Consider the following 25,588-nt stretch of genomic DNA (forward strand, 5'->3'; position numbering starts at 1 on the left):
TATCATGACCTGGCTCGGACGGTATGGGGATGTGACGGACATGCCCAAGAAAAACTTGGATGAGCACGGGATCTGGTCCGGGGCCTGGACGTTTTCCGTCAAACTCAAGCATTCAGGGAGTACGGTTGCCCACATTCCGTCAGCCGCCTTCCTTGGACGTGATAGGATCCAGGTCTTCTACCAGGGGCAGCCTAAGGTCTGTCACAGGTGTGGCAGCCCCACCCACTTTAGCGCAGCCTGTACTGTGCAGGTCTGCGCTTTGTGTGGTGGGGTGGGTCATCTGGCCGCATCCTGTCGGCAGATCCGGTGCCACCTGTGTGGTGTCCTCGGACACCCTTTCAGCCGTTGTCCTAGCGCCTTCGCCCATGCGGCGGCCGCTCCAGCTGAGGAGAGCTGTGACGTTGCCTCGGCTGGGGAGGGTACGGGCAGGGATGGGGGCGCAACAGGGCTAGTGAGGAGGAAAAAGGGCCCTGCCAAACTAAGGCGGGAGGAAAATCGTAGAAGGAGTAGGGAGCTGGAGAGTGCCCAGGTGGCGGGGGTAGCTTCAGTCCCTGCTCCTGAAGCTGGCCCTGTAACTGCTGAAGCCCTGGTGGAGAATGTGCTGGATGAGGAGATCAGGAGACTTCACAGAGAGGAAAGCAATATGGCCGACCCTTCCGATTCCTCCCACTATGAAAGTGTGGATGAGGAAAGTGGGGTGAGGCCCAAAAAGAAAGAAAAGGGCAAAAGGAAAGGGAGAAAGAAGAGGTCAGAGCCCTCTGAAGCTCCTGGTACTACGGGCCAGGTCCAAAGCGGAAGCCTGGCTGCCCCCCCTCTGATTGACCTGTCAAACCGGTACCTCGTCCTCGATACCATCTCCTCCCCCTCCTTGGAGGGGGAAGGTGAGGGCGGGGTGCCTCGGGAGAAAGAGCCTCTGGGGGGAACTGGGCCCTGTCCTGTCGAGGCACCTTCCTCAGAGGGCAGGGCTAGACCGGTGCCGGACGGACACGGGGACCTTATGGACCAATCGGAGTCTAAAAAAAGATGTAAGAGTGGTCCTGCCCTTTCGTCGTCTTCGGGGGATGAGGGGGCTAAAAAGAAGGGGAAAAAGAAATAAATGGTGAGGCCATCTAATTCAATCACCCTGTATGGCGGCACTCACCCCATTGACGCTGGCATCTATTAATTGTGCCAGCATAAAGTCGGATACGGCTAGATTTGCAGCCTTTGATTTTCTCGGCCGTGTTGAAGCCGACATTTTGTATCTGCAGGAGACCAGGTTGTCAGATCTAGCCTCCCTGGTAAAAGCCAGGAGAGAGTGGAGGCGCGGCCCCTCCCACTGGTCTCTTGCGGCTGAGTCGTATAGTGGGGTGGCGGTCCTTTTTACCGCTCCTGTTGAATGCCGACGGGTTATTGAATTAGAAATGGGGAGGTGCCTGATCTTAGATGTCTTCATGAAGGGACAAGAGCTCCGACTCATTAACATCTACGCCCCGCAAACTAAGCGGGGCCGTAAAGATCTCTTTATGAGGATTAAGCCCTTTCTTTTTACGAGTCGGCAGGTGATCTTTGGAGGGGACTTCAATAATGTCACGAGGTCCCAAGATAGGAGAGGCTCCAATGGTCCGCTGACTTGCGATAGTGTGGCACTGATTAGCATAACTAGAGAAGCTCGCCTAGAGGATGCCCACATCCGGAGCCCCTCGGGCCACGCGGGTTTCACCTATCATCAAGGTAGTCGCAGGTCTAGAATAGATAGGTTTTATTTGAAGGAGGAAGCCGTCTCTTCCGCAGTGTCCGTGGTTGAGGTGGAGTTCTCCGATCACTGTATGATTTTGTTTTCCCTGAATGTTTCAGAGACCCCCCGGATGGGAAAAGGTTATTGGAAGCTGAATTCGTCCCTCCTGGAGGAAGCGGAGGTAAGACAGTCCTTTGAGGATTTTCTTCAGAGTCAGGTACCTTTACTGGATCTTTGTAGTAGTAAGTCAGAGTGGTGGGAGATATTCAAGAAGCGGGTTGCGGGGTTCTTCCGCCAGCTCTCGAGCCTCAGGTCCCTGAACAGGTATCGCTTGTATCAGGGTCTGAGGAGGAAACTCGAGCTTCTCGTCTCGACTGGAGGTAGCCGAGAGGATATCTCCAGAGTGAAGTCCTTGCTGATGAGGTGTCAGTACGATAGGCACGCATCTTTGGTTTTTGAGAGGGATTTCGGGAAGTACCGCTCGCCCGACCCTTACAGAAACTGTAAGATGTCAGTGAGTAGTAAAGTCATTTCAGGACTGATTGATAGTACGGGATCTCTGAATCGGTCCAGATCAGGGATCTTGGAGGTCGTCAGATCCTTCTACTCGCACCTCTTGGGAAGGAAGGATCTAGATCGAGACAGGATGTCGGCTTTCCTGGCTGAAACCATTCCTGAGCCAGGGGTAGACCCCTCTCTTGTTGTTTTGGCAGAAGAAATCAGGGAAGAGGAAGTGAGACTGGCGATCGAGGGGCTTGCCCCTAAGAAGTCGCCAGGTCCGGATGGCTTAACATCCGAGTGGTACAGGACCTTTAAGGAGTCTTTAGCTCCCCTCTTGACTGAGGTATTCAATGAGTGTCTCTCCTCGGGCACTCTGCCGAAGTCAATGAGGAGGTCAGCCCTGATTCTTCTCTCAAAGGGTAAAGATCCCAGCCGAATTGAGAATTGGAGGCCCATAGCTCTTCTCAATACGGACAGGAAGCTTCTGGCCAAGATACTGTTTAATCGGCTGGTGAAGTTTGCACCCCGGCTCCTTTCGGGGACTCAGCACTGCTCTGTTCCAGGCCGAAGCACCTTAAGTGCTGTCCTTGGTGTCAGGGAGGCAGTGGAGCGGAGTAGTGCGGGTTTCTGGAAGGGGTACTTGCTGTCCCTGGATCAGGCCAAGGCGTTTGATCGGGTGAACCACGAGTACCTCTGGTCCGTCCTCCTGAGATATGGCTTACCGAGTACTTTTGTTAATTGGCTTAAGATCTTGTATGCAGGGGCAGAGAGTTTCCCGCTGGTGAACGGTTGGTCTGGCCGCTCTTTTGAGGTGGGGTCCGGAGTCCGTCAGGGTTGTCCTTTGAGCCCGCTTTTATACGTGTTTGCAATCGATCCCTTCGTCCGGAGGGTAGATTGTGGGCCGTTGGCGGGAGTCGGGATGAGTCTGGCGGAGCTGGATGTCACCCAGAGAGTGGTGGCGTACGCTGACGATGTCACTATTTTCGTCTCCTCACAGGAGGAGGTCGATGTGGTGATGTCGGAGGTGGACCGCTACTCGGAGGCATCCGGGTCTAAGATCAACCGGGATAAGTGTGAGAGTCTCTGGCTGGGAGGGGGGGATCCCACGTTTGATCTCCCGGACACCCTTCCAGGGCCCCAAGAATCAGCAAAAGTCTTAGGCATCACATTCGGCCAGGATGATTATCCCACCAAAAACTGGGATGGTAAGCTCCAGGATGCCGCTCAGAAGGTGGACCAATGGAAGGGTTGGTCTATGACCCTCAGGGAAAGGGTACACCTGATCAAATCGTACCTGCTCCCCTTGTTTATCTATCTGGGCAGCGTATGTATCTTGCCAGAGGCTTACTACACTAGGATCTACAGCCTGTTTTTCCAACTGTTATGGGGGAACAGGATGAACCTAGTCAGGAGGGAGGTTACGTACCACACGAGGAGACTAGGGGGTTTATCTATGGTAAACCCTGTGGTGTTCTTTACGAACACCTTCTTGAAAGCTAACATCGCAAACCTCTGGAAAGAGAGGGCTCCTCCGTGGGTACTCTCCTGCAGGGAATGGTTTCGGCCTTTCTTCCAGGAATGGGAGAGAGGAGGGCGAGTGAAGGACCTCCGCACGCCCCATGGATATCTTCCGGCTTATGCTACCCTGACTCTGAAGGCGATACGTCGGTGGGGTCTGGGAGTGTGGGAGATCAGGACCCAGTCAAGGCAGTTCCTTGACAAACGGGTTCTGTTGACCCATTTCCAGAAGCCTCTGGCGCTCAGGGACTGCCCAGGTCGGGATCTGAGGGTGGGGTTGTACCTTTTAAACATGAAAAGGATCCCCCAGAAGTTTTGGGACTTGGCCTGGCGCTGCTTTCAGGGGAAGCTATATGTAAGGGACAACCTGAAGTGCAGGAACTCTGATGACTGGGGATGTCCCCGAGAAGAGTGCGGGGACACGCTGGAAAGCATGGACCACTTCCTGCTTCATTGTCCCTTTAATATAGGGGTTTACAACAGGGTGGGCGCTTCCATCGGCTGGAGTCAACTTGCCGGCCTAACCTATCCGGAGTGGGCTTATGGGGCATTCAGGAACCTGGGTGGCCGAGATCGGGGCACTTTATTCTTAGTTAGTTTAGTGGTTAGGTACTACACGTGGAACGCACGGTGTTTAGTGTCGACCCAACAGAAAATCCTCTCCGAGGTGGAGGTCTGTAGGAACATCACCGGTGACCTCGGGAAGATTAGGTCTTTGGAGTATGGCAGTCTTGGTGCCAGTAGGGCTTCTCTCCTGTGGAGAGGTTTTTCTTTTGATGTGCCCTAGGTACTAGACCTTTTTAGGTAGAGTACCTTTATTTTGGTTAGGGGCAGTGTTATAGGGATAGTGATAGGGTGAGAGCAGGGTCAGTTTTAATGGAGGGATAGAATTAGGGAAAATTGTAGGGGGGAGTTAGGGAAAGAGTTTAAAATTATTTTGATGTATCAAGTCTGCCATCCTTCTTCCTGGTGGTGGGCTAATGCATGCACACGCTAGCTTTTTGTTTTGTTTTAAGCTGATATGGTATGAAGGGCTTACAGGCGACCAAACTTGGGCCAAAGGTAGCTTTGGTTTAGTGTGTATATGTTAGTATGTATAAGTCTGTGTGTAAGTTGGTTGGGAGGAGTGCTAGGTGGGGAGGGTGTATTTGTGGGTGGTGGTGTTTGCTTTTCTTTTGGGGACCTGACATGGGTCAGTTAGGGACAGGACTTTGTGTACGAACGGTATGGACTCTGACCCATGTGCAGGAGGGGTGGTGTGGGAGAGGGTACAGTTTTAGTGTAGGGATTTTGGTAGGGTTTTCTATTGTTTTTGTAGGTTTTCTTTAGTGTATATATATTTATTTTTAGTTAAATACTATATTATTATGTTCATGTGATTTTGTATGTATATTGTTTATATATTGTTTTCATTTTGTTTCTATATTACAGCATTACAGTAGTCATGGCAGTCGGACCAGTTATTATGTTACGTGGTTTACTTGATTTTCTCATGTTGTTACGTTGTTTATTTTATTAAAAATTTTTTTTTTTTTTTTTTTTTTTTTGTAGCCAGGTAGTGCTAAATTTTATGTTTATGTTTATATTTTGCAAAGCCAAGTTGTGCTTTTGTATTTTAATTTTAATTTATAATTTTTTTTTTTTTTTTTTTTTTTTTTTTTTTTTGTGTTTCCCGAATATGGATGATTTTGAGTTGTAGCCAGGTAGTGCTAAATTTTATTTTCATATTTTGATAAGCCAAGCGCTATTTTTTTTTTTTTTTTTGTTCATTTTTGTTATGTGTGTGAGTGTGGTTCGGTTAGGTGGGTTGGCATATTTTAGGTTTTTGTAAAGCTGGGCTGGCCGGTTAGGCAGGGTTTTGTTTTTGTTCTTTGGTACCAGTGTATTTCTTATTTATGTTATAGCTGGTTAAGCTTGTTTTGTGTTTTTGTATAAGTTTTGTACTTTTATAATAAAAAAAGAGTGTCAGCAGAGAGCACTGTGGTCGGACAGAAAAGAACTACACAACTTCCTGTGTAGAAGTAATTTACAAACCTATGTAGCTTTCAGGCACCAGAAGAAAAAAAAATTTCCACCGGAGTACCCCTTTAACCTTTGGTTTTATGTTACATTGTTTCCTATATCTAACAGGTATTGGTGTTATCTTAAAGGGGTACTCCGGTGGAATATGTTTATTTTTTATTTTTTATTTTTTTTAAACCAACTGGTGCCAGAAAGGTAAACAGATTTGTAAATTACTTCTATTTAAAAATCTTAATCCTTCCAGTACTTATCAGCTGCTGAATATCACAGAGGAAGTTGTGTAGTTCTTTCCAGTCTGACCACAGTGCTCTCTGCTGACACCTCTGTCCATGTCAGGAACTGTCCAGAGCAGGAGAGGTTTGCTATGGGGATTTGCTCCTGCTCTGGACAGAGGTGTCAGCAGAGAGCACTGTGGTCAGACTGGAAAGAACTACGCAACTTCCTGTGGAGCACACAGCAGCTGATAAGTACTGGAAGGATTAAGATTTTTAAATAGAAGTAATTTACAAATCTGCATAACTTTCTGGCACTAGTTAATTTTTAAAACAATTGTTTTCTACCGGAGTACCCCTTTAAGGAGCCGGAAGGGGAAACAAGCTGTCATGAGATTTTCTTTCTGCTGAATAATGGTGAATTTACAAGTGGTAGATTTGTGGGAAAATTTCTGCAACTAAAAATCACATTTATCCACCTAAGTTTTTTTTCTGCAACTAGTGCATGGTTTTCTGCAAGCTTCATTCAGATGAATGGGACAGTCATAAATCTCTGCAACAAATCTGCCCAATTTATCCTAATGGAACGTGGGGCAGCCAAGTATTGTGATCGCACAGGGCTCTTCCTCTATTATCTGGTCTGTGCCTTCAGTCTGCTCGTATAGAATGGATCCAAAGACAGTCCACAAAAATTGTGGAAGGTTCTAAGACCTAAAATCAGGAACAGCCTAAAGAATTTAAGGACACTTGTGCTGTTTGTGTCTGTATTACCGGTCAGTTTTCATCATTAGACCTGCAAAGAGGCCGGGACTTTTAATATGAAAGCAAAAATGCAAGTGTATTACTTTTAAGTGAAACCGTATAGTTTGGAGGAACAAAGACAAAGTAAACACGATAAAAACCTTTTAAATATGTTAAAGGCTTGAATGAGGTTGAGGAGGAAAGTGTTCTTAAATTGGGGGGAGGATTAGAAGCAACATGAGAAAATATGAGATAAAAATGTGTATCCTAAGATTAAAATAAAAAAGGAATAAGGTAAGGGCAGACTAGATGGACCAGGTGGTCTTATTTCATGCCAATAATCTTCTCTGTTTCTATAATAGTATCCAGGTGGGCGATTCTAAGGGTCTATTCACATAGCAGAATTTCCGCTTGCAGAATTCCGCCTCAAATTAAAGCCAATAGACTTCTATCGTATTCCGCACTCCCATTCGCACTTCAGAACTTCCGCTTGCGGTACGTGGGACCTTACCCTAAGGCCCCATTTACACGGCGGAAAATCCATGCGGAATTCCACGTGAATTTATTGCCCGTTAACTTTAATGGGATTCCGCAAGTTCACTCACACAGCAGAATTTTCACATGTAGAATTCTGCTGCTGAAATTCTGCATTCCTCAGTCCGGAAAAATATAAGTCAGACACTTTCCCTGATGGGAGCTGTAGTGGGAGAGACGGCTCCTGCCGGGGAAGCGGGCAGCATTGCCCGGCCTGCCATCTCTATAAAAATATACAATCCCCAGTGTAGAATTTTGTAAACACCACTGGGAGACCTGAATAGCCACAGCTAGGGCTCCACAATATGAGAAAAATGTGCGATTTTGGAGGTTAATATTGCGATTTCGATATGCGGATGCGATATAATATCAAATAACAAATGGTTAATTCCCCCCCCCCCCTCCATTTCATGTCCAATCCCCTTATTTCATATAGTCACCCCCCAAATTTTCTGTTCAATGACTGGGAGGCAGCACTGGGAATATGTGACTTCCCTTAAAGGGGTACTCCACCCCTAGAACATCTTATCCCCTATTCAAAGGATAGGGGATAAGATGTCTGATCGCGGAGGTCCTGCCGCAAGGGACCCCCCGCGATCTCTCCTGCAGCACCCCCTGTCATCTTTTGCATGAAGCGAACTTCGCTCCGTGCCTCATGAGGGGCGATTCAAGGGCCGGAGGATCATGACATCACAGCCCCGCCCCCTCGTGACATCAAACCCCGGCCCCCTCAATGCAAGTCTATGGGAGAGGGCTCAGCCTCACTGACCTACCTTCAATTGTTTTCAGCATTTTAGACACTGTGATCAACGTTCATCGCGGTGTCTAAAGAGTTAATGTCGAACATTACCCGGATCTGTGATGTCCGGCATTATGAAAGTCGATCAGGCTCACTTCTACAGATTCCACCTAATCCAAGCGTACCACAAATAATTTGTTAGGATAGATTCTTCCTGTGATCAGTCAACTCCAGCCGTGTTGATTAGCAGACAGATTTAATGCACATGTATCGACACAAGTGGATGTTCCTCATACCCAAAATTAGATTACAGCCCAAAATGTCAAAAAATTACAGCATCAAATTATAATTTTACCAACACTCCCTACCCTAGGAGTGAGGAAAATAAACTAAAATAATATATACGTGGAGCTCAAGGATCAATGGACAAAATAATTATAAAGCCGGAGGAGCCGGGCAGCGCTGCACGGAGGCTGAGCATACAACCACCTCCGGGACTGGAGCCAGGATCGGCGGCTGCAGGGTTTTACATGAGCGGCCCAGCCTCTCCGGAATGAGTACTACATAATCGCAAAATTTAGCGACGGACAAAATCGATATATCGCAATCCGCAATTATCGCAATTCGACTGCGGATTGCGATATATTGTGCAGCCCTAGTGCCAGCCATTAAGGGCTCCAGACGGGGTATTTGAATTGCAAGTTATAAAAATGAAATGTACAACACTGGGGAGTGGTGCGGCTGGCAGGAGGGATTAAGTTGTTTCCAATTGTAGGGTTCTCTAACGTGTTTTTGGGAGTGTTTTTAAATGACCCATGTTTGCCTCCTAAGGGTACGGTCACACGTAACTTATCCGCTACGGAAATTTGGATTGCGGATTTTCCACTGCTGAATTCTGCAAATGGAAAATCCACAAGCGGATAAAGTTACTACCCATTGAAATCAATTTTATTGGAACATAATCCACTTGCAGACTTTCTGCTGTGAAAATTACGCTTGCGGAATTCTACGTTGGAATATTCGCAAGCAGGTATTATTAAAGTTATGTGTGACCGTACCCTAATGTTCTGGACTTGATGCTTGTTTCCAGGAAAGGCATGATCATGAGTTTGCCATCTCTTCTCTATGTATCAGCTGGTTCCCCTGGATTCTTCAGTATGGCTTTTCCCTGGTTAACAAGTATACATTTTATTGTAGTAGCAGTCAATGAGCAATATGTATTATACAGACAGAGGTATACATTAGGTATTTTTACTGACGTACATCTCTGATAGGAACGTGGTTGCAGTGTGCTAGAGCTTTATTGTACCTTATTACAGGAATCAACAAAATACTGTAGATTTTAAAGAAATTGATAAATACTTAAACATTGGTCTTTTGGCAAATTTCTGGGTGCATTGGCCACCTGGTGATGGTGTATCTGATGCGATTCTAGAATTGCCACATGCCAGTGTCTATTTTTTATGTGTAAAAGGTGGGGGAAAAATTCTAAAGTCAAGAATCCCTGTAAATTTTCTGGGGGTTTTTCCAGGAGAGGCAAAAATTGCCATGGGGCAGGGTTTAGGAGAGGAAAAAAAACATACTTACCCCTTCATTCGCTGCCAATCCAGCTCCACTGCGCTCTTGTGGAATGCCCTAATGATGTCTCCATACACTCGGCACATGGCGCTGCAGCCAATCACAGGTCTCAGCAGTCACATGCTACTACAATTCCACATGACCCCTGACAATATATACATTTGTTTTCAGACCTTAAAACCCCCTTAAAGAGCTCTGTTCATGAAGTGTTGTAACTTTTTTCTTCTTTTTTTTACCATTCACAGATCTGAGGAAGCAGGCCAGACAACTGGAAAATGAATTAGATCTCAAATTAGTTTCTTTTAGCAAACTCTGCACAAGCTACTCCCACAGTAACTCCAGAGAGGGAAGACGCGACAGGTATAGGTACTATCTGATTTATTTCTAGTTTCCTTTAGATCTGGTTTTCTATTGACTTAAATTCCTAGTGTTTTATTTACACTGGCCAGTTATTGTCACAATTATAATGATAATTGCCACTGTTGACCAGTATTAGAAAAACAGGTTGGTCACTGGTTGTGTGTAGTACTGCAGCTCAGTCCCATTCACTTCAATGGAGCTGGGTTGCAATACCACACATCTGTGGACAGTAGTGGGGCTGTTTTTGAAGAAGAAGAAAAGCAGCAGTGGGGGAGATTTATCAGAACCTGTCCAGAGGAAATGTTGCTGAGTTGCCCGTAGCAAATTCCCGAAATGAGACGCATTTTGATTGGTTATTATGGGCAACTCAGCAGCTTTTCCTCTAGACAGGTTTTGATAAATCTCCCCCAGTGTTCTTCTAATATGATCTTCTCCATTCTAACTAATGATCAACAATAGCTAGTTAGGGTTGGGAACTGTTTGCCCTTTAAGTTAAGAATGATTGTAATTTTAGTCAGAATCATGAAATCAATATTAAAGGAAATATCCAGTGGTGAAAAACGTATCCCCTATCCTAGGGGATAAGTTTCAGATCGCGGGGAGGGGGGGGGGGGGGTCCGACCGCAGGGGCCCACTGCGATCTCCTGTACAGGACCCTGACAGCCCGCGGGAAGGGGGCGTGTTGACCCCCGCACAAAGCGGCGGATGACACTCCCCCTCAATACAACTCTATGGCAGAGCCTGAGTGCTGCCTTCGGCAATCTCCGGCTCTGCCATAGAGTTGTATTGAGGGGGCAAGTCGGCCGCCACTTTGTGCGATGGTCAACACGCACTATCTGGCCAGCGGTCAGACCCCCCAGCGATCTGAAACTTATCCCCTATCCTTAGGATAGGGGATATGTTTTTCACCACTGGACTACCCCTTTAATCCAGGCCCATACAGGTAATGCTAATATTGGGCTAAGGTGAGGTGGTGGATGCATAGCCAGCATGATGTGGATGAGGTAAGAGGAACATGATACATGGGACTATGTAAATGTAACAGTTTTGTAACCATTTGTTTCCTAAACTGTGTAGCCCTAATGCACACTTATCAGTAGGGCTGCCAACTTGTCTCAAAATAAGCAGAGCTGTACATAGATTGAGAAATTGTACTGAATCTCTTTATATAAAACTATATATCAGCCTGCTCTGTTCCTCCTGTTCCATAACATATTTTCTGCAGTTTGAACTACATTTTAGTGTTAGGCTATGTTTACATGGCAATGTCCGCAAGGAAAATCTCTGTGTGGACATTGCCCCTGACAGCGGATGGCAATACATTCCACGCGTTGTCCGCTGGAAAAAATTTTTTTGCCCCTGACAGTAGAGTGACTGCATAACATGCTGGCACGAAGACTACTGAAGAATGTGCTCTTCATAGACAGCAATGCATTCTGCGCGTTGTCCGCAGAAAGAATAGACATGTCTATTCTTACTGCGGACACTTGAATTTGAATTTCTGCGCCACATGTTTCCGGCGCGGAAATTCTGCTATAAACAGCGCAGAAGAATCACATTGAAATCAATGGGCTCTACTGTTGCAGAATCTCTGTGCAGATTTCCATATGGAAATTCTGGCGTGTAAACATAGCCTTAAAAGGTTCCCTTTAAGGGTTCGTTCCCACGTACGCAGATTTGATGCACAGGATTTTCTGCTGCAGATCTCAATGTAAACTAAATGACTGAGCACAGCTTCTAATCTGCAGTTACAAATCCTGCGCATCAAATCTGCGCAGGATCTTGTATGTGTGAACGTACCCTAAAGCTTGAAATTTCATGCACATCAGGGTTGCATTGTCAATTTGAGCTCACTAACTTAAAGGGGTACTCCGCCTCTAGACATCTTATCCCCTATCCAAAGAATAAGGGATAAGATGTCTAATCGCAGGGGTCCCGCCGCTGGGGACCCCCACGATCTTGGCTGTGGCACCCCAGAAATCTGATGCACGGAGCAAACTTCGCTCTGTGCCAGTTGACTGGCGATGCAGGGCGGAATGGCTGCGCCCTGCTTGTGGTGTCACTACCTATCACCCTCAATGCAAGTCTATGGGAGGGGGCATGATGGCCCCTCCCATAGACTTGCTTTGAGGCGGCGTGGCCGTTACATCACAAGCGGGGCGTGGCTGTGACGTCACGAGCCTCGGCGCTGCACCCAACACTCTAGACGAATGCAGCAGGGAGATCGCGGGGATCCCCAGCAGCGGGACCTCCGCGATCAGACACTTTATCCCCTATCCTTTGGATGGGGGATAAGATGTCTAGGAGCAGAGTACCCCTTTTAAGCACCATCTGATTTGCTGAAAGTTCAAGCTGATGCTGTAATTGAGAAGTTTGGTAAGAAAATACAAACTAACTGCAAATTTATGTCTCATATAATAAGGTACCTGACACTTACACTTGGCTTTTAACACTCCTTATCATTCTCTTAGTGCTAACAGCCAATCTCCTGAGATTTCATTTGACTTATGAATTATAGCAGCATTTTGACCTTTCTATGCAGTTGGGGGTCATACTGTCGGTGTGAGCTCATGAGCATAAGCACGTATGAAAGTTCAAACTAGTGCTATAACCCATGAATCTCTGCAGAGCAGCCACCTCCACAACAATGCACAATCCTGCACAAGAATGGTTAGGAGGTGTCATGCCACTTCATATTATCTTTCTAAATCAGCTGAAATATTACCAGCTTAAACGATTCCAAGAGTTTTGCTGCATCACATGTTTCTACTACCAGTACCCACAATATTACCCTAGGGAGAGTGCTCCTGGTATGTCATTTTTTTTTCTACCAAATGTGTAACCCCACAATTTATCCCTTCATCGGCAAATACAAACCTAGTGGTTGGCGCAGACTAGGAGCCAGCGCACTGAGCGAGTGTTCACACATACCAGAAATGTTTCCACAGCGATTCACCAAGGAATTTTATAGTAGTACATTTGCACCAAATCGAACAGATTTTCTTAATGCTTTGGCTGTGGGAAATAGATAATAGTGTAAAGAAAAAATAATCAGCACTATACTCCTATACTGGCACTCCTATGGCAACAATTCCATGGTCCCCTGCTGGTCTCATACTTTTTTTGTCCTCCAGCTGGTCTCTGTACAGTCTTCTTTGGTCCTCCAGTTGGTCTCTATACTTGGCCCTCAGCAATGGTGTATCGTCAGATGTGACTACATCATATGTTAGAAGGCCAGGTGTACAAAGACCATTGAGGGACCAAAGAAGCTTTTCCATAGGTTATCCGGAAATGGAAAAAGAGAGCTAACTCTTAGAAAAACAGCACCATGCCTGTCCTCAGGTTGTGTGGTGTATTATAACTTGGCTTCATTTACTTCAGAGGAACTGAGCTGCAATACCACACATAACCGGAGGACAGGTGTGGTCCTGGATGAAATCGAATGAATGTTGGAGGAAATCTGCAGTTTTTTTTAATCCCCGATAACCCCTTTAACCACTTAAGGAAACAGCCCATTTCTCGGTCGCTCTTCATTTGGGACACCTATACGTAACCAGCCTGCTTGCTACCTTTTTTGTGTTGCCAGGCGCTGTGTCCTGGTTTTTATTTATTAGGCTGACTGGAGACTTTCAGCTGCAGGCATGGGTCTCTGCTCCCACATAGCCAACCACTCCACAGTGCGGGCACCGGCCCGCTTACTGCTTCGGTGCCACGTGGACGGGCGCTTCCCTGATGAGCGAGGAATGCGGCTGGGTAATGGAGGGGACGGCCACATGTTTTTACAAGTTCCCTGGCTCCCCCTGTACTCCTTACTGGACGAGGCTGGCTCCCGGGGCGGTGTTCTTCCAGCTTGCCCTCCTTGCTTGTAGGGCTGCACTATCTGTCAAAGTTAGATAAAAATAAATTAAAAAACTGAAAAATAAAAAACACTGCTGGTCTCTCAGACCATTTGGTGTTATTTGGCACCCTGGATTTTTTTCATTGATTGTTGTGGGCTTCCCCTTGTGGCAACCAAGCACTATTACGGCCTTGGTCTGTCACATCTGTTTTTATCAGTTTAATATCTGAAGGGTTCCTTTTCTTGGGACTGTATTGGGGGCCGCTTTATTCCTTCAGTCGCCCTGTACATTGACAGTTGAGGTATGCCTCTGGCGTATCTATTTTCTGCACGATCCCTTGGAAATTGTTGAGGATATATTCGGTGACTGTTCTCCCCTAACACTGAGTGCCATGCTGTGCCTGTCATGCCCACGGCCGAATTCCAGTCCCTCCCTACCGAGGCAAGACACTGGTTGGGTGCCCTTGCAAGAGTTTTTTGCATTCCTGGCAGAAGCTAAGAATGCTCTGTTAGGTCTGCCGGTCACCTATCAAGGGGGTGTTCTGGCACATCTTTGTATCTTTGCCCAGCATCAGTGTCCAGATTTCCGATCTCTCTGGGGACACAAATTCGCTCCTCCATTCCTCGATATGTTGCTGCAGGGTTCCTGGGGACTACATCCACCCAAAACTTTGCCCCCTTGCCTTTGGGCGACATTTCCCTGCTCCTATAGTGCCTGGCACATTTGACCAGCCCCTTTCCACATGGGGTACAGGGATCAGGTAGCTGGGCATGGTCTGGGCCTGGTTTTCATCGTGACCACCCCTTGTTTTCCCCTTCTCTATATAGGTGCGGTACCTGGCTGGGCCTTTGTTTTTTGCTGAGAGCAATCAACTGATCTGCGCACTTTTGCAGCCTGGCTCTCTTCCTGTTTCTTGGTAATCTACTGCTGCTTATGCAGCCTTGGCGCTCTGTTGGAGGAGTTCATGCTATCTTGTATGGCTCGGGGACAGCCGGTCTAGAACCGTCTGTTGTTTGGGTCCTGCTATTGCTCTCCTCCTCCCTCAGTGCAATCTCCATGGAGGGGTTTGTTCCTCCTTCCCTTGGTCGGTGTCAGCTGTGCTCCAATGACACTACAGTCTTCTGGAGTTACCTTCCCTTTTGTTTCCCCTCCATCCCTGACGGGATGTTGCTTTGGTCCGCTCAGACTGCTGGGGTCTATGTCTGATTAGTCTCCTTGTCTTTGACACTATCCTAGTATGCTGTGGCGTGCCTTCTTTTTTTGGTCGGCTCTTCTTGTTATTTGGGCCTTAATGAGTTGTGGTCTCGGGCAGGTAAACTTTCCTGCTTCAACTTCCCTGCGATTCCATTGTGGGGCGGTCTTTTTCTACCGCACTTCAAACTTAAAGCAAAATAATTTTTTTTTGTATTTTTTTTTTTTTCCTCTCTGTTTCAAAAACTGACACAATGCAAACTTAAAAATCCAAAGCAGGTGAATTTCTGTGTGAAAATGTTATGCTGCACGTGTATAAAATTCACATCTCATCGACTTTGGTGCTACTGTATTTAACTGTATGTATTTTCAGAGAAGCTGGAAGAAAATTCAGCAGTTCTGCTAATGGTTAATGTATTCTTAGCCTTAATAAACAACTTTTAACCTGTCCAAAGTTGTTGATCGCACCGGGTCTCAGCAGATTGCATTGCGCTCCACTCTCTGGCTGGCCAAGAGATCCGTACATTTCTCTGTATAGATGTTACATGCATTAAGTTGCATATTTGATTAAGCAATTTAATGTATATTCTATGAACAGTTTGACTTAATTTACTTTACTTATGTAGAGTAATATCAAGAATCCATTAAAACATGTAGACAGTTAAGAGCACTAATATATGTTATGATATGCTTTTTTCTTATGTATGACTGTCTTGTAAGTTTTACAATATGTATGATGTGCTGGTGCATAGAAAGTAGCTTTATATAACTATTTGTCCCGATGTCAGATTTACTTTCCAATATGCCTAACTGGATTTTTTAGGGGAAGATATTATATGCATACCGTTTTCTGAAAATATAGCCATCTTTCTATGAACCAAGAAGACTGACCATGTGAAATCATGCTTTTATACCTACAGTTCTGATACAACGCCACTCCTAAATGGATCGAGTCAGGATCACATGTTTGAAACCATGGCTGTTGAAATTGAACAACTCCTTACAAAGGTATTTTACATGATCTGTGTGAATTAAGTCTCTGTTCAGAGTTGGGGTTTATGTCAGCATATATATGCCATGAAAATCCTCCAAAGCATGCACCAGAATGTATTGCTGTGTTGTAGACAGCTGTATTCCATATGGTGGCAAACATCACTTTCTGACTTCCATTTGTAAATAAAACTTATAACATGCAGTATACAGCGCTCAACTGAGTATTTCTGCCTGTATAACAATTGGGCAGCATCTCGGCACCCCACTGATCAAAACTCACGGTATGTCTAAAGTTTTTGAAAGTGATCATTATCATTACAATTCTAGCCCAAGCATCTGGAGACACTGTACAGATTTCAGAGTACAGGAATTGCACTTGCCAGCTAATTTATGCCATGATGTCTTTGACCTCTTTTTTATAAATTCTGTTTAAAGTTAGGGTCACACAGGGCACATCAGAAGCATGAAATACGTTGACTGCAGTCACAAGTGAGAACGCTGAGTGACAGATTTCCCGCTGTAGAAATCTCCTGTGACTGCCGTTGGCGCATCCGCTTAGTGAAATGTGCTGCAGAAACGTCCTCTGTGACCCTGCCCTAAGGGGACTCAAATTAAACCCCTACATCAGGGGTCTCAAGCCCGTGGAACAAAATGTTGCAGCCCGCAGCACAGTGGCGTAGCAAGGGGGAGGTGTACTCTAGCATGGTGGAGTGTAAGCTGTAAGCTCCCGGTCCTTCATTCACTTACCTTCCTCACATGCTGTGAGTACATAGTGTGTGAGCCGCGGGGATGCGATCCATGGCAGCCTGGCGCGATGGCGTCACATAATCGCACCGGCGCCTGGAGATCCCGCTCCTGTGTCTCGCATACTGTAAGTAAGACGAGTATGCTCAGGGCCCAGGGGGCACTATATCGTACAGGAGGAGGAGGGGGGTGGGGCAGAGAAAAGGGAATATTTAATGTGAGGGGCAAAGCACAGGGGGCATTATATGTGAAGAGCACATGACATGTGGAGCCCCCTGTGCTGTGCTCCTCACATATAATGCCCCTTGTGTTGTGCCCCTCACATATAGTGCCCACTGAGGGGACAGTACAGGGGGCATTATATGTGAGGAGCACATGACAGGAGCATTATATGGGAGGGGCACAGCACAGGGGGCATTATATATGAGGGGTGCATGATGGGGGCATTATTTGTGAGGGGCACATGATGGGGGCATTATATGTGAGGGGCGCATGATGGGGGCATTATATGTGAGGGGCGCATGATGTGGGCATTATATGTGAGGGGTGCATGATGGGGGCATTATATGTGAGGGGCACACAATAGGGCATTATATGTGAGGGGCACACAATAGGGCATTATATGTGAGGGGCACACGATGTGGGCATTATATGTGAGGGGTGCATGATGGGGGCATTATATGTGAGGGGCGCATGATGTGGGCATTATATGTGAGGGGTGCATGATGGGGGCATTATATGTGAGGGGCACACAATAGGGCATTATATGTGAGGGGCACACAATAGGGCATTATATGTGAGGGGCACACGATAGGGCATTATATGTGAGGGGTGCATGATGGGGGCATTATATATGAGGGGCACACAATAGGGCATTATATATGAGGGGCGCATGATGGGGGCATTATTTATGAGGGGCGCACGATAAGGGCATTATATGTGAGGGGCGCACGATAAGGGCATTATATGTGAGGGGTGCATGATGGGGGCATTATATGTGAGGGGTGCATGATGGGGGCATTATATATGAGGGGTGCACGATGAGTGCATTATATGTGAGGGGCGCATTATGGGGGCATTATATGTGAGGAACCCATGATAGGGGCATTATATGTGAGGGGCGCATGCGGCCCAGCCTCACTCAGCCTCTACCTCCAGTGCCCCCAGATAATTTGAATTTGAGACCCCGGCCCTACATCCTTCAAGTGAATACGCCGAACAGCTATACCAGGAACAATTTTCTATTAAAGCTACTGCGCTGTGCCTGGCAAGCAATGAAGAATACATGGTTTCTTTAATCAGATGGTCTGCATTGATGCTGGAAGTCAGGCCCTCACGAATGTGTTGTTGGTGGCCTAGCTTAAGAAATAGGTCATAATTATTAAAGTTTTAGAAAACTTTTTATTTAACCAAGAACATTGCTTATAAATATGGGCAAAGCCAGGTAAACTGGACAATACGTAATAGGTACTTATGTTTTTGAAATGTAACGTACACAAATAAAAACATGGACTTTCAGCCTTTATACGATTGAATACGTCATGTTGTAAGCTTACTTTACCTTAAAGATGACCATTAGCAGTTAAAGCTAGAATAACTCAGAAAATGCTGCAGATTGCCAGAATGCGATAGATAAATAAATAAAACCATACATAGTCTTAGAACAGCACAGAGGAGAACATTTTAGTAAATTGATTTACTGTTTGTTGCAAACTTTCTATTAATTTTGTCTTTTATTTTTTCAGCTTACTGGGGTGAATGACAAAATGGCAGAGTACAGCAGCACAGCTGGTGTGACATCAATAAATGCAGCACTAATGCACACATTGCAGAGACACAGAGATATACTGCAGGTAAGTTACAGAACCAGTGACATGCTGGCAACCAATAACAAATTTGTTAAAGGGATTGTGCAGGTTTTAAAAAACAAAGTTGCTGTCTTCCAAAAACAGCACCACTCCTGTCCACAGTGTTCAGCACCCCCCATAAAAAATAAATGGACTACCACACACACATTGTGCACCATTTATTCCAGGGGTAATTTTGGTGGATTGGTGGGGGTACCAGCAGTCAGAAGGCTACCATTTAGCTTGTTATCCCCTGACCTTTGGATAGAGGATAACTTCATCACATGGTAATACCACCAGAGTGAAAGTTGGATGAAATCAGTAAAAGGCTGGATATAACCGAGTTAGATTGGTGATTAAACTGAAATAGATCCTGGTTGTACCCAGTAAAGATCCTGCCCCCTTCCTGATTAGTTTTATCAGAAGCGGTGCACGTCGCCAGAAAGACCAAACACTGGCAAGCTGACAGTTGGATGATACTTTCTTTTATTACTGACGAAGAGACTACTGTATGCTAATTGGTTAAAACTCCTTCTATGTATTTCTTATCTTTGCCACATTCCAATCCAGGATGCCATCTTTGATGCTCGATGGAGGGAGGGAGCAAGCAGGTGGAGGAGGAGGGAACAGTTCAGCGCAGCAAGGATATACAGTTTAGGAAAAAATAGACTATATATATATATATATATATATATAGTTTAAAGTAGTACATATGAGTCCATTACAGTTCCCCCCCTTAAAATGACTATTTTACATGTGCCTTAACATGTGCCTAACTCATCTGTCCTTATGTGCCCTGGAACTATTTGTGCTGCACATTAGACACATGAAGAGGTCAGATGCTTTCCCTAAGAGCCTATACGTTTGTAGTTGACCGGTAAACTTTGTAATGGAGAGTATGACTTATAGTCATCAGGAGTATCTGTATTGAGTAAGGCAGGTAAACTGATCTCTACTGTCTTTTCATAGAGTTTCTTTAAGCAGGGTAATACACAACAGATAACTATGCTCAGGATTATCAAGATAATGACGATGGTGATCCCTATCTGGGTTAGGATGCTCTTCCACCCGCTAACCCACCAAAAGTACTGATCCCAAGGATCATTTATGCCAGAGTTCTTTTTCAGTTCTACCGATAAGTCTTCCAATTTGTTAATAGCCTTTGTAACTTTCCCATTTGGACTGGTATTATCAGGGAAATAGGTACAGCAGGTCTCCCTATCATTTTACAGGCTCCACCATTCTCTGCCAGGACCATATAAAGGGCCATTTTATTTTGGAAGGTCATGGTGGAGGTAGGTCCAAATTGGTCTGCTAGGCCTTGGAGTGCATCCCAAGTATAGTTGACAAATCTCTGTTGTTTGTAATAGATCTAATTGATCAAGTCCATATTTTTGTTAATATTGACCAGGGGCATTATGAATGATTCAGATCCTGCTGTTACTTGGTCCCGGGCTTTAAATTCATTGGCCACCCCCCTCTGGACTCCTATGGCATCTATGTATACATGTAGACCTCTTCCTTCTGAATGAATGATTCTCTAGTCTTTCTTGATCCTTTCTATCGGGGATAATATGTATGGGCATGATCACCTTGGCCAGGGCACACTCTCCTACCCAGTCACTTTCTAGTCTAGTTCTTATTTTCGTGTCCCCACAGATCCAATAGATGTCCCCTAAAGACTGTACTTGATTTTGAAACTGGGGGCCTGTCAGCTTACTGAATAAAAACATTAGCCTTTTGTAAAGTTGCCCAGGAATCTGCCTTTACTGTTCCTACACATAGCAAGTGTAATCCCCTTCGTAAATTGTGATTCCCTCTCTTGGGTTGAGGGTCTCTGTGGTTATGGGGTACTCATTTTTTGGCCACCATACTTTCAAAGGGTTGGATATGGGGGGATAACGGTTTTGGAGCTTTGGTCGTAGGCTTTTGTGAGTTTAACCCCTTAAGGACCGAGGGTTTTTCCGTTTTTGTATTTTCGTTTTTTCCTCCTTGCCTCTAAAAAATCATAACTCTTTCAATTTTGCACCTAAAAATCCATATGATGGCTTATTTTTTTTGCCACCAATTCTACTTTGTAATGACATCAGTCATTTTGCCCAAAAATCTACGGCGAAACTGAAAAAAAAATCATTGTGAGACAAAATTGAAAAAAACACTGTTTTGGAGGCTTCCGTTTCTACATAGTAAATTTTTCGGTAAAAATGATACCCTACTTATATAGGTTTGATTTTGTTGTACTTCTGGAAAATATCATAACTACATGCAGGAAAATGAATACGTTTAAAATTGTCATCTTCTGACCCTATAACTTTTTTATTTTTGCGCGTATGGGGCGGTATGAGGGCTAATTTTTTGCGCCGTGATCTGAAGTTTTTAGCGGTACCATTTTTGCATTGATAGGACTTATTGATCTCTTTTTATTCATTTTTTCATGATCTAAAAAGTGACCAAAAATGCACTATTTTGGACTTTGGAATTTTTTGTCGCGTACGCCATTGACCGTGCGGTTTAATTAACGATATATTTTTATAATTCGGACATTTCCGCAGGCGGTGATACCATATATGTTTATTTTTATTTACACTGTTTTTTTGTTTTGTTTTTTATGGGAAAAGGGGGGTGATTCAAACTTTTAATAGGGAAGGGGTTAAATGATCTTTATTCACTTTTTTTTTTCCAGTGTTATAGCTCCCATAGGGACCTATAACACTGCACACACTGATCTTTTACATTGATCACTGGTTTCTCATAGGAAACCAGTGATTGATGATTCTGCCGCTTGACTGCTCATGCCTGGATCTCAGGCACTGAGCAGTCATTCGGCGATCGGACAGCGAGGAGGCCGGTAGGGACCCTCCTGCTGTCCTGTAAGCTGTTCGGGATGCCGCGATTTTGCCGCGGCTATCCCGAACAGCCCACTGAGCTAACCGGCATACTTTCACTTTAGACGCGGCGTTCAACTTTGAACGCAGCGTCTAAAGGGTTAATAGCGCGCAGCACCGCGATCAATGCTGCGCGCTATTAGCCATGGGTCCCAGCCGTTGTTAGAGGCCGCGCCCGACCCGATATGACACGGGGCCACGCCGTGGCCCCGTGTTATAGATCGGGAGCGGACACATGACGTTCCAGTACGTCATGTGTCCTTAAGGGGTTAATCTTTTCCACTCATTTGAATTATGCATGACCCTCAGGTGAAATTTCCCTGTAGTGCACCCCTGTATCCCCACACATAATCTCCCAATATGTAAGTTCCCCCATCCCTGGGATGTGGGTTCTTAATGGTCAGTGTAAGGGTCAGCCTATTCCCTTGTCTTGCTTTAGGGTTACAGTGACCGTTCTTCCGTATATGCATTCTAGTGAGTAGGGATCTCCCTTTCTTGTCTCTCTTATTTTTAGCACTAGCCGGTCTATATCCCCAGCTTTTTCTGGTGTTCCACCCCATTGCTCCCCAACAACTGAAGCTACCCCAGTATATTGACTCTGGATTGTAATTGTAGGTAAGGCATTGCCATCCTGCATCAGCCTCACAGGCAACTATACTGCAGTAATTTAACATATAGGTGACTGTTTCTGTATTGGATGAGTTATACCAAAAGGTGATCTTGCCCCCTATATAGGATGTCATCCCTCCTGAGTTATAGAAACCTGTCCGGTACCAATCTGGGAGCCAATAAGTACCCGTTGGGGTTTAGCCATCCCCAACACCCCAAAGATTACAAAAAGGATCCACTTCAACCGCAGCGGTTGTCTTCTTACAAAGGGAGGCATGGATCCAAGTGCTCTTGCCATCTAGCTTGACAGATGTAGCGGTCGTCATCAAGATCTGGTATGGGCCGTTGTATCTAGGTTCAAGGGAGTGTTTTCTCACAAACTTTTACACCAGGACCTAGTCGCCCGGGAGCACACTGTGCGTCCCTGTGTCAGCCTCTGGATCTGGAATAGAAGAAAATATTCGGGCATGTATTTTAGTTAACTCGCCTGTCAGTGAAGTCACATATTTTGTCAAAACATTAGATTGGAGTTGTTGGATGAAGTAGCAACCAAGTCTAGGGGCACAACCGAACAGGATTTCATAGGGGGACAGGGAGTGTTCCCCCCCCCCCCCCCCCCCCTTGGTGTGAACCTAACACTATACAGGGCAATGGGCAGACTATCAGGCCAGGGCATTCCAATTTCTTGGGCCATTTTCAGCATCCTGCTTTTCAGGGTTCCATTTAGTCTTTCCACTTTCCCACTGCTCTGAGGATGATAGGGTGTGTGAAAAACCAAGTCCACTCCCAGTGCCTGCCACACTTCTTTGGTCATATTGGTGGTGAAGGCTGGTCCTTGGTCACTTTCAATCACCTATTGGACCCCGAATCTGCACACCACCTCTCTTTGTAGTTTCTTTGCTGTTGTTTTTGCCATCATATTGGTCACTGGATAGGCTTCTGGCCACCCTGAGAACATGTCCACGATCACCAAGGCTTATTTAAACCTGCCACTCTTTGGCATCTGGATGTGGCCAATGTGAATTCTTTGGAATGGGTACAAGGGTTTTGCCAGGTGTTTTCTGTGTACCCTCTCAGTCCATCCGAGGTTACACCTTGCACAGATGGCACAGGACTTGCAGTATCTGTCGGTGAAGGAAGAGATGCAGGGTGTGTTGGTAAAATTATATTTTGATATCTATGTTTCCTATATTCTTATATATATGTGTATATATATACATATATATAGGTATATATGTCTTCCTAGATTCAGTTAACCACTTAAGGGCACAGGGCGTACAGGTACGCCCTGGCTCCCTGGTACTTAAGGGAATTCCGCACCCAGCCGCTCGACGGGCGGGCACCGGACTGGGATGCCTGCTGAAATCGTTCAGCAGGCACCCCGTGAAGACTCCCCATGTCGGCCATCGCTGGTCAATTCAGACTGGCGATTAGCGGTCATTCCAGGTCAATCGGGTCTCCAGTGACCCGGAAAAAAGGGTGATAGTTGGTGTCCAAGACGCCACCTATCACCCTTTACCAGCAGGAGTGAGGTGGTACAGGTGCCACCTCACGATCACGTGATTGATAGGTTGGGACGACTGATCAATCACCGAACCTGCTAGGAGGTGATCGGGCGGCGATCGGGCGAGTCGGGGGTCCCTTACATGGCATCGATGTGGAGGGTCCCTGGAGTCGGCGGGATCAGCGGAGATCCCAGGCGGCAGGATACAGCAGGAGGTGAGTTGTTCGCCTCCTGCTGTTGCTAAGCAACAACTCCCAGCATGAACAGCCAAAGGGCATGCTGGGAGTTGTAGTTTTGCAACAGCTGGTTGCAAAACTACCACTCCCAGCATGCTCTTTGGCAGTTTTTGCATGCTGGGAGTTATGCAACAGTTGGAGGCACTTTCTTTCTCTGAAAAAGTGTGCCTCCAGTTGTTGCATAACTGCAGCAACCAGCATTCACGGACAGCCAAAGGGCACGCTGGGAGAAGTATTGTGTGCCTTCAACTGTTGCATAACTACAGCTCCCAGCATGCCCTTCGGCTGTCAATGCACGATGGGCTGTCAATGCACAATGAGTAGTTTTGCAACAGCTGGCACACTGGTTGCAAAACAGTTTGTTACCTAACTCAGTGATTCGCAACCAGTGTGCCTCCAGCTGTTGAAAAATACAACTCCCAGCATGCACTGACAGCCAAAGGGCATGCTGAGAGTTGTAATTTTGCCAAAGCTGGAGGTTTGCCGCCAAGTTTGAGCTGTGGCAAATTTTCCGCTGCAGCTCAAACTTCCAGCGGGAACTCGCTGTAAACCCTCGCCTGTGTGAATGTACCCCAAAAACACTACACTACACCAAATAAAAAGTAAAACATTACATATGCACACTCCCCTACACAGTTAAACCCCCCCCCCTAAAAAAAAAAAATGTCTTGTATGCCACTGTTCTCAAAACGGAGCCTCCAGCTGTTGCAAAACTACCAGTATTGCCGGACAGCCATTGAGGCATGCTGGGAGTTTTGCAACAGCTGGAGGCGCCCTGTTTGGGGACCACTGCCGTAGGGTATTTTTTGGTATCGGAGGCAAGTGTAATTCTTGCACCTGAGTACTTCCCTATGCAAATCCCTAATTTAGGCCTCAAATGTGCATGGCGCTCTCTGACTTCAGAGCCCTATCGTATTTCAAGGCAACAGTTTAGGGCGACATATGGGGTATTTCCGTACTCGGGAGAGGTTGCCTAACACATTTTGGGGGACTTTTTCTCCTTTTACCCCTTATGAATAGGAAAAGTTGGGGTCTACACCAGGATGTTAATGTAAAAAAAATAAGTTTTTTACACTAACAAGCTGGTGTTGCCCCATACTTTTCATTTTCACAAGAGGTAAAAAGAAAAAAAAGTCCCCCAAAATCTGTAACGCAATTTCTCCTGAGTACGGAAATATGTGGACGTAAAATGCTCTGCGGGTGCACAACAGGGCTCAGGAGTGAGAGCGCACTATGTACAATTGAGGCCTAAATTGGTGATTTGCACAGGTGTGGCTGATTTTACAGCGGTTCTGACATAAACGCAAAAAAAATACCCACATGTGATCCCATTTTGGAAACTACACCCCTCACGGAACGTAACAAGGGGTTTAGTAAGCCTTAAAGGGGTATTCCAGGGAACCTTTTTTTTTTTTTTTTTATATCAACTGGCTCCAGAAAGTTAAACAGATTTGCAAATTACTTCTATTAAAAAATCTTAGTCCTTTCAATAATTATAAGCAGCTGAAGTTGAGTTGTTGTTTTCTGTCTGGCAACAGTGCTCTCTGCTGACATCTCTGCTTGTCACAGGAACTGCACAGAGTAGAAGAGGTTTGCTATGGGGATTTGCTTCTAAACTGGGCGGTTCCCAGGACAATTGTTATCAGATAGCACTTACACAGAAAGGATTAAGATTTTTTAATAGAAGTAATTTACAAATCTGTTTAACTTTCTGGAGCCAGTTGATATATATAAAAAAAAAAGTTTTTTCCTGGATAACCCCTTTAACACCCTACAGGTGTTTGCCGAATTTTGGTTAAAGTTGGATTTGCAAAAAAT

The 25,588-nt window shown here is 45.7% G+C and overlaps 1 protein-coding gene across 2 annotated transcripts in view; it reads left to right on the forward strand.

Annotated features, from left to right (window-relative positions):
• Positions 1 to 25,588, forward strand: part of GOSR1 (golgi SNAP receptor complex member 1) — a 118,013-nt gene that overhangs the window by 7,678 nt on the left and 84,747 nt on the right. Inside the window, exons 2-4 of one of the 2 annotated variants that reach the window (XM_056559126.1) lie at positions 9,808 to 9,928; positions 15,873 to 15,960; positions 18,435 to 18,542. In XM_056559126.1, the coding sequence (XP_056415101.1) occupies positions 9,808 to 9,928; positions 15,873 to 15,960; positions 18,435 to 18,542 (317 nt within the window). The remainder of the gene's footprint in view (positions 1 to 9,807; positions 9,929 to 15,872; positions 15,961 to 18,434; positions 18,543 to 25,588) is intronic. The other variant, XM_056559127.1, reaches the window with a different exon arrangement.

This window comes from Hyla sarda, chromosome 2 (assembly GCF_029499605.1).
Source record: "Hyla sarda isolate aHylSar1 chromosome 2, aHylSar1.hap1, whole genome shotgun sequence".
NCBI classification, from domain to species: Eukaryota; Metazoa; Chordata; class Amphibia; order Anura; family Hylidae; genus Hyla; species Hyla sarda.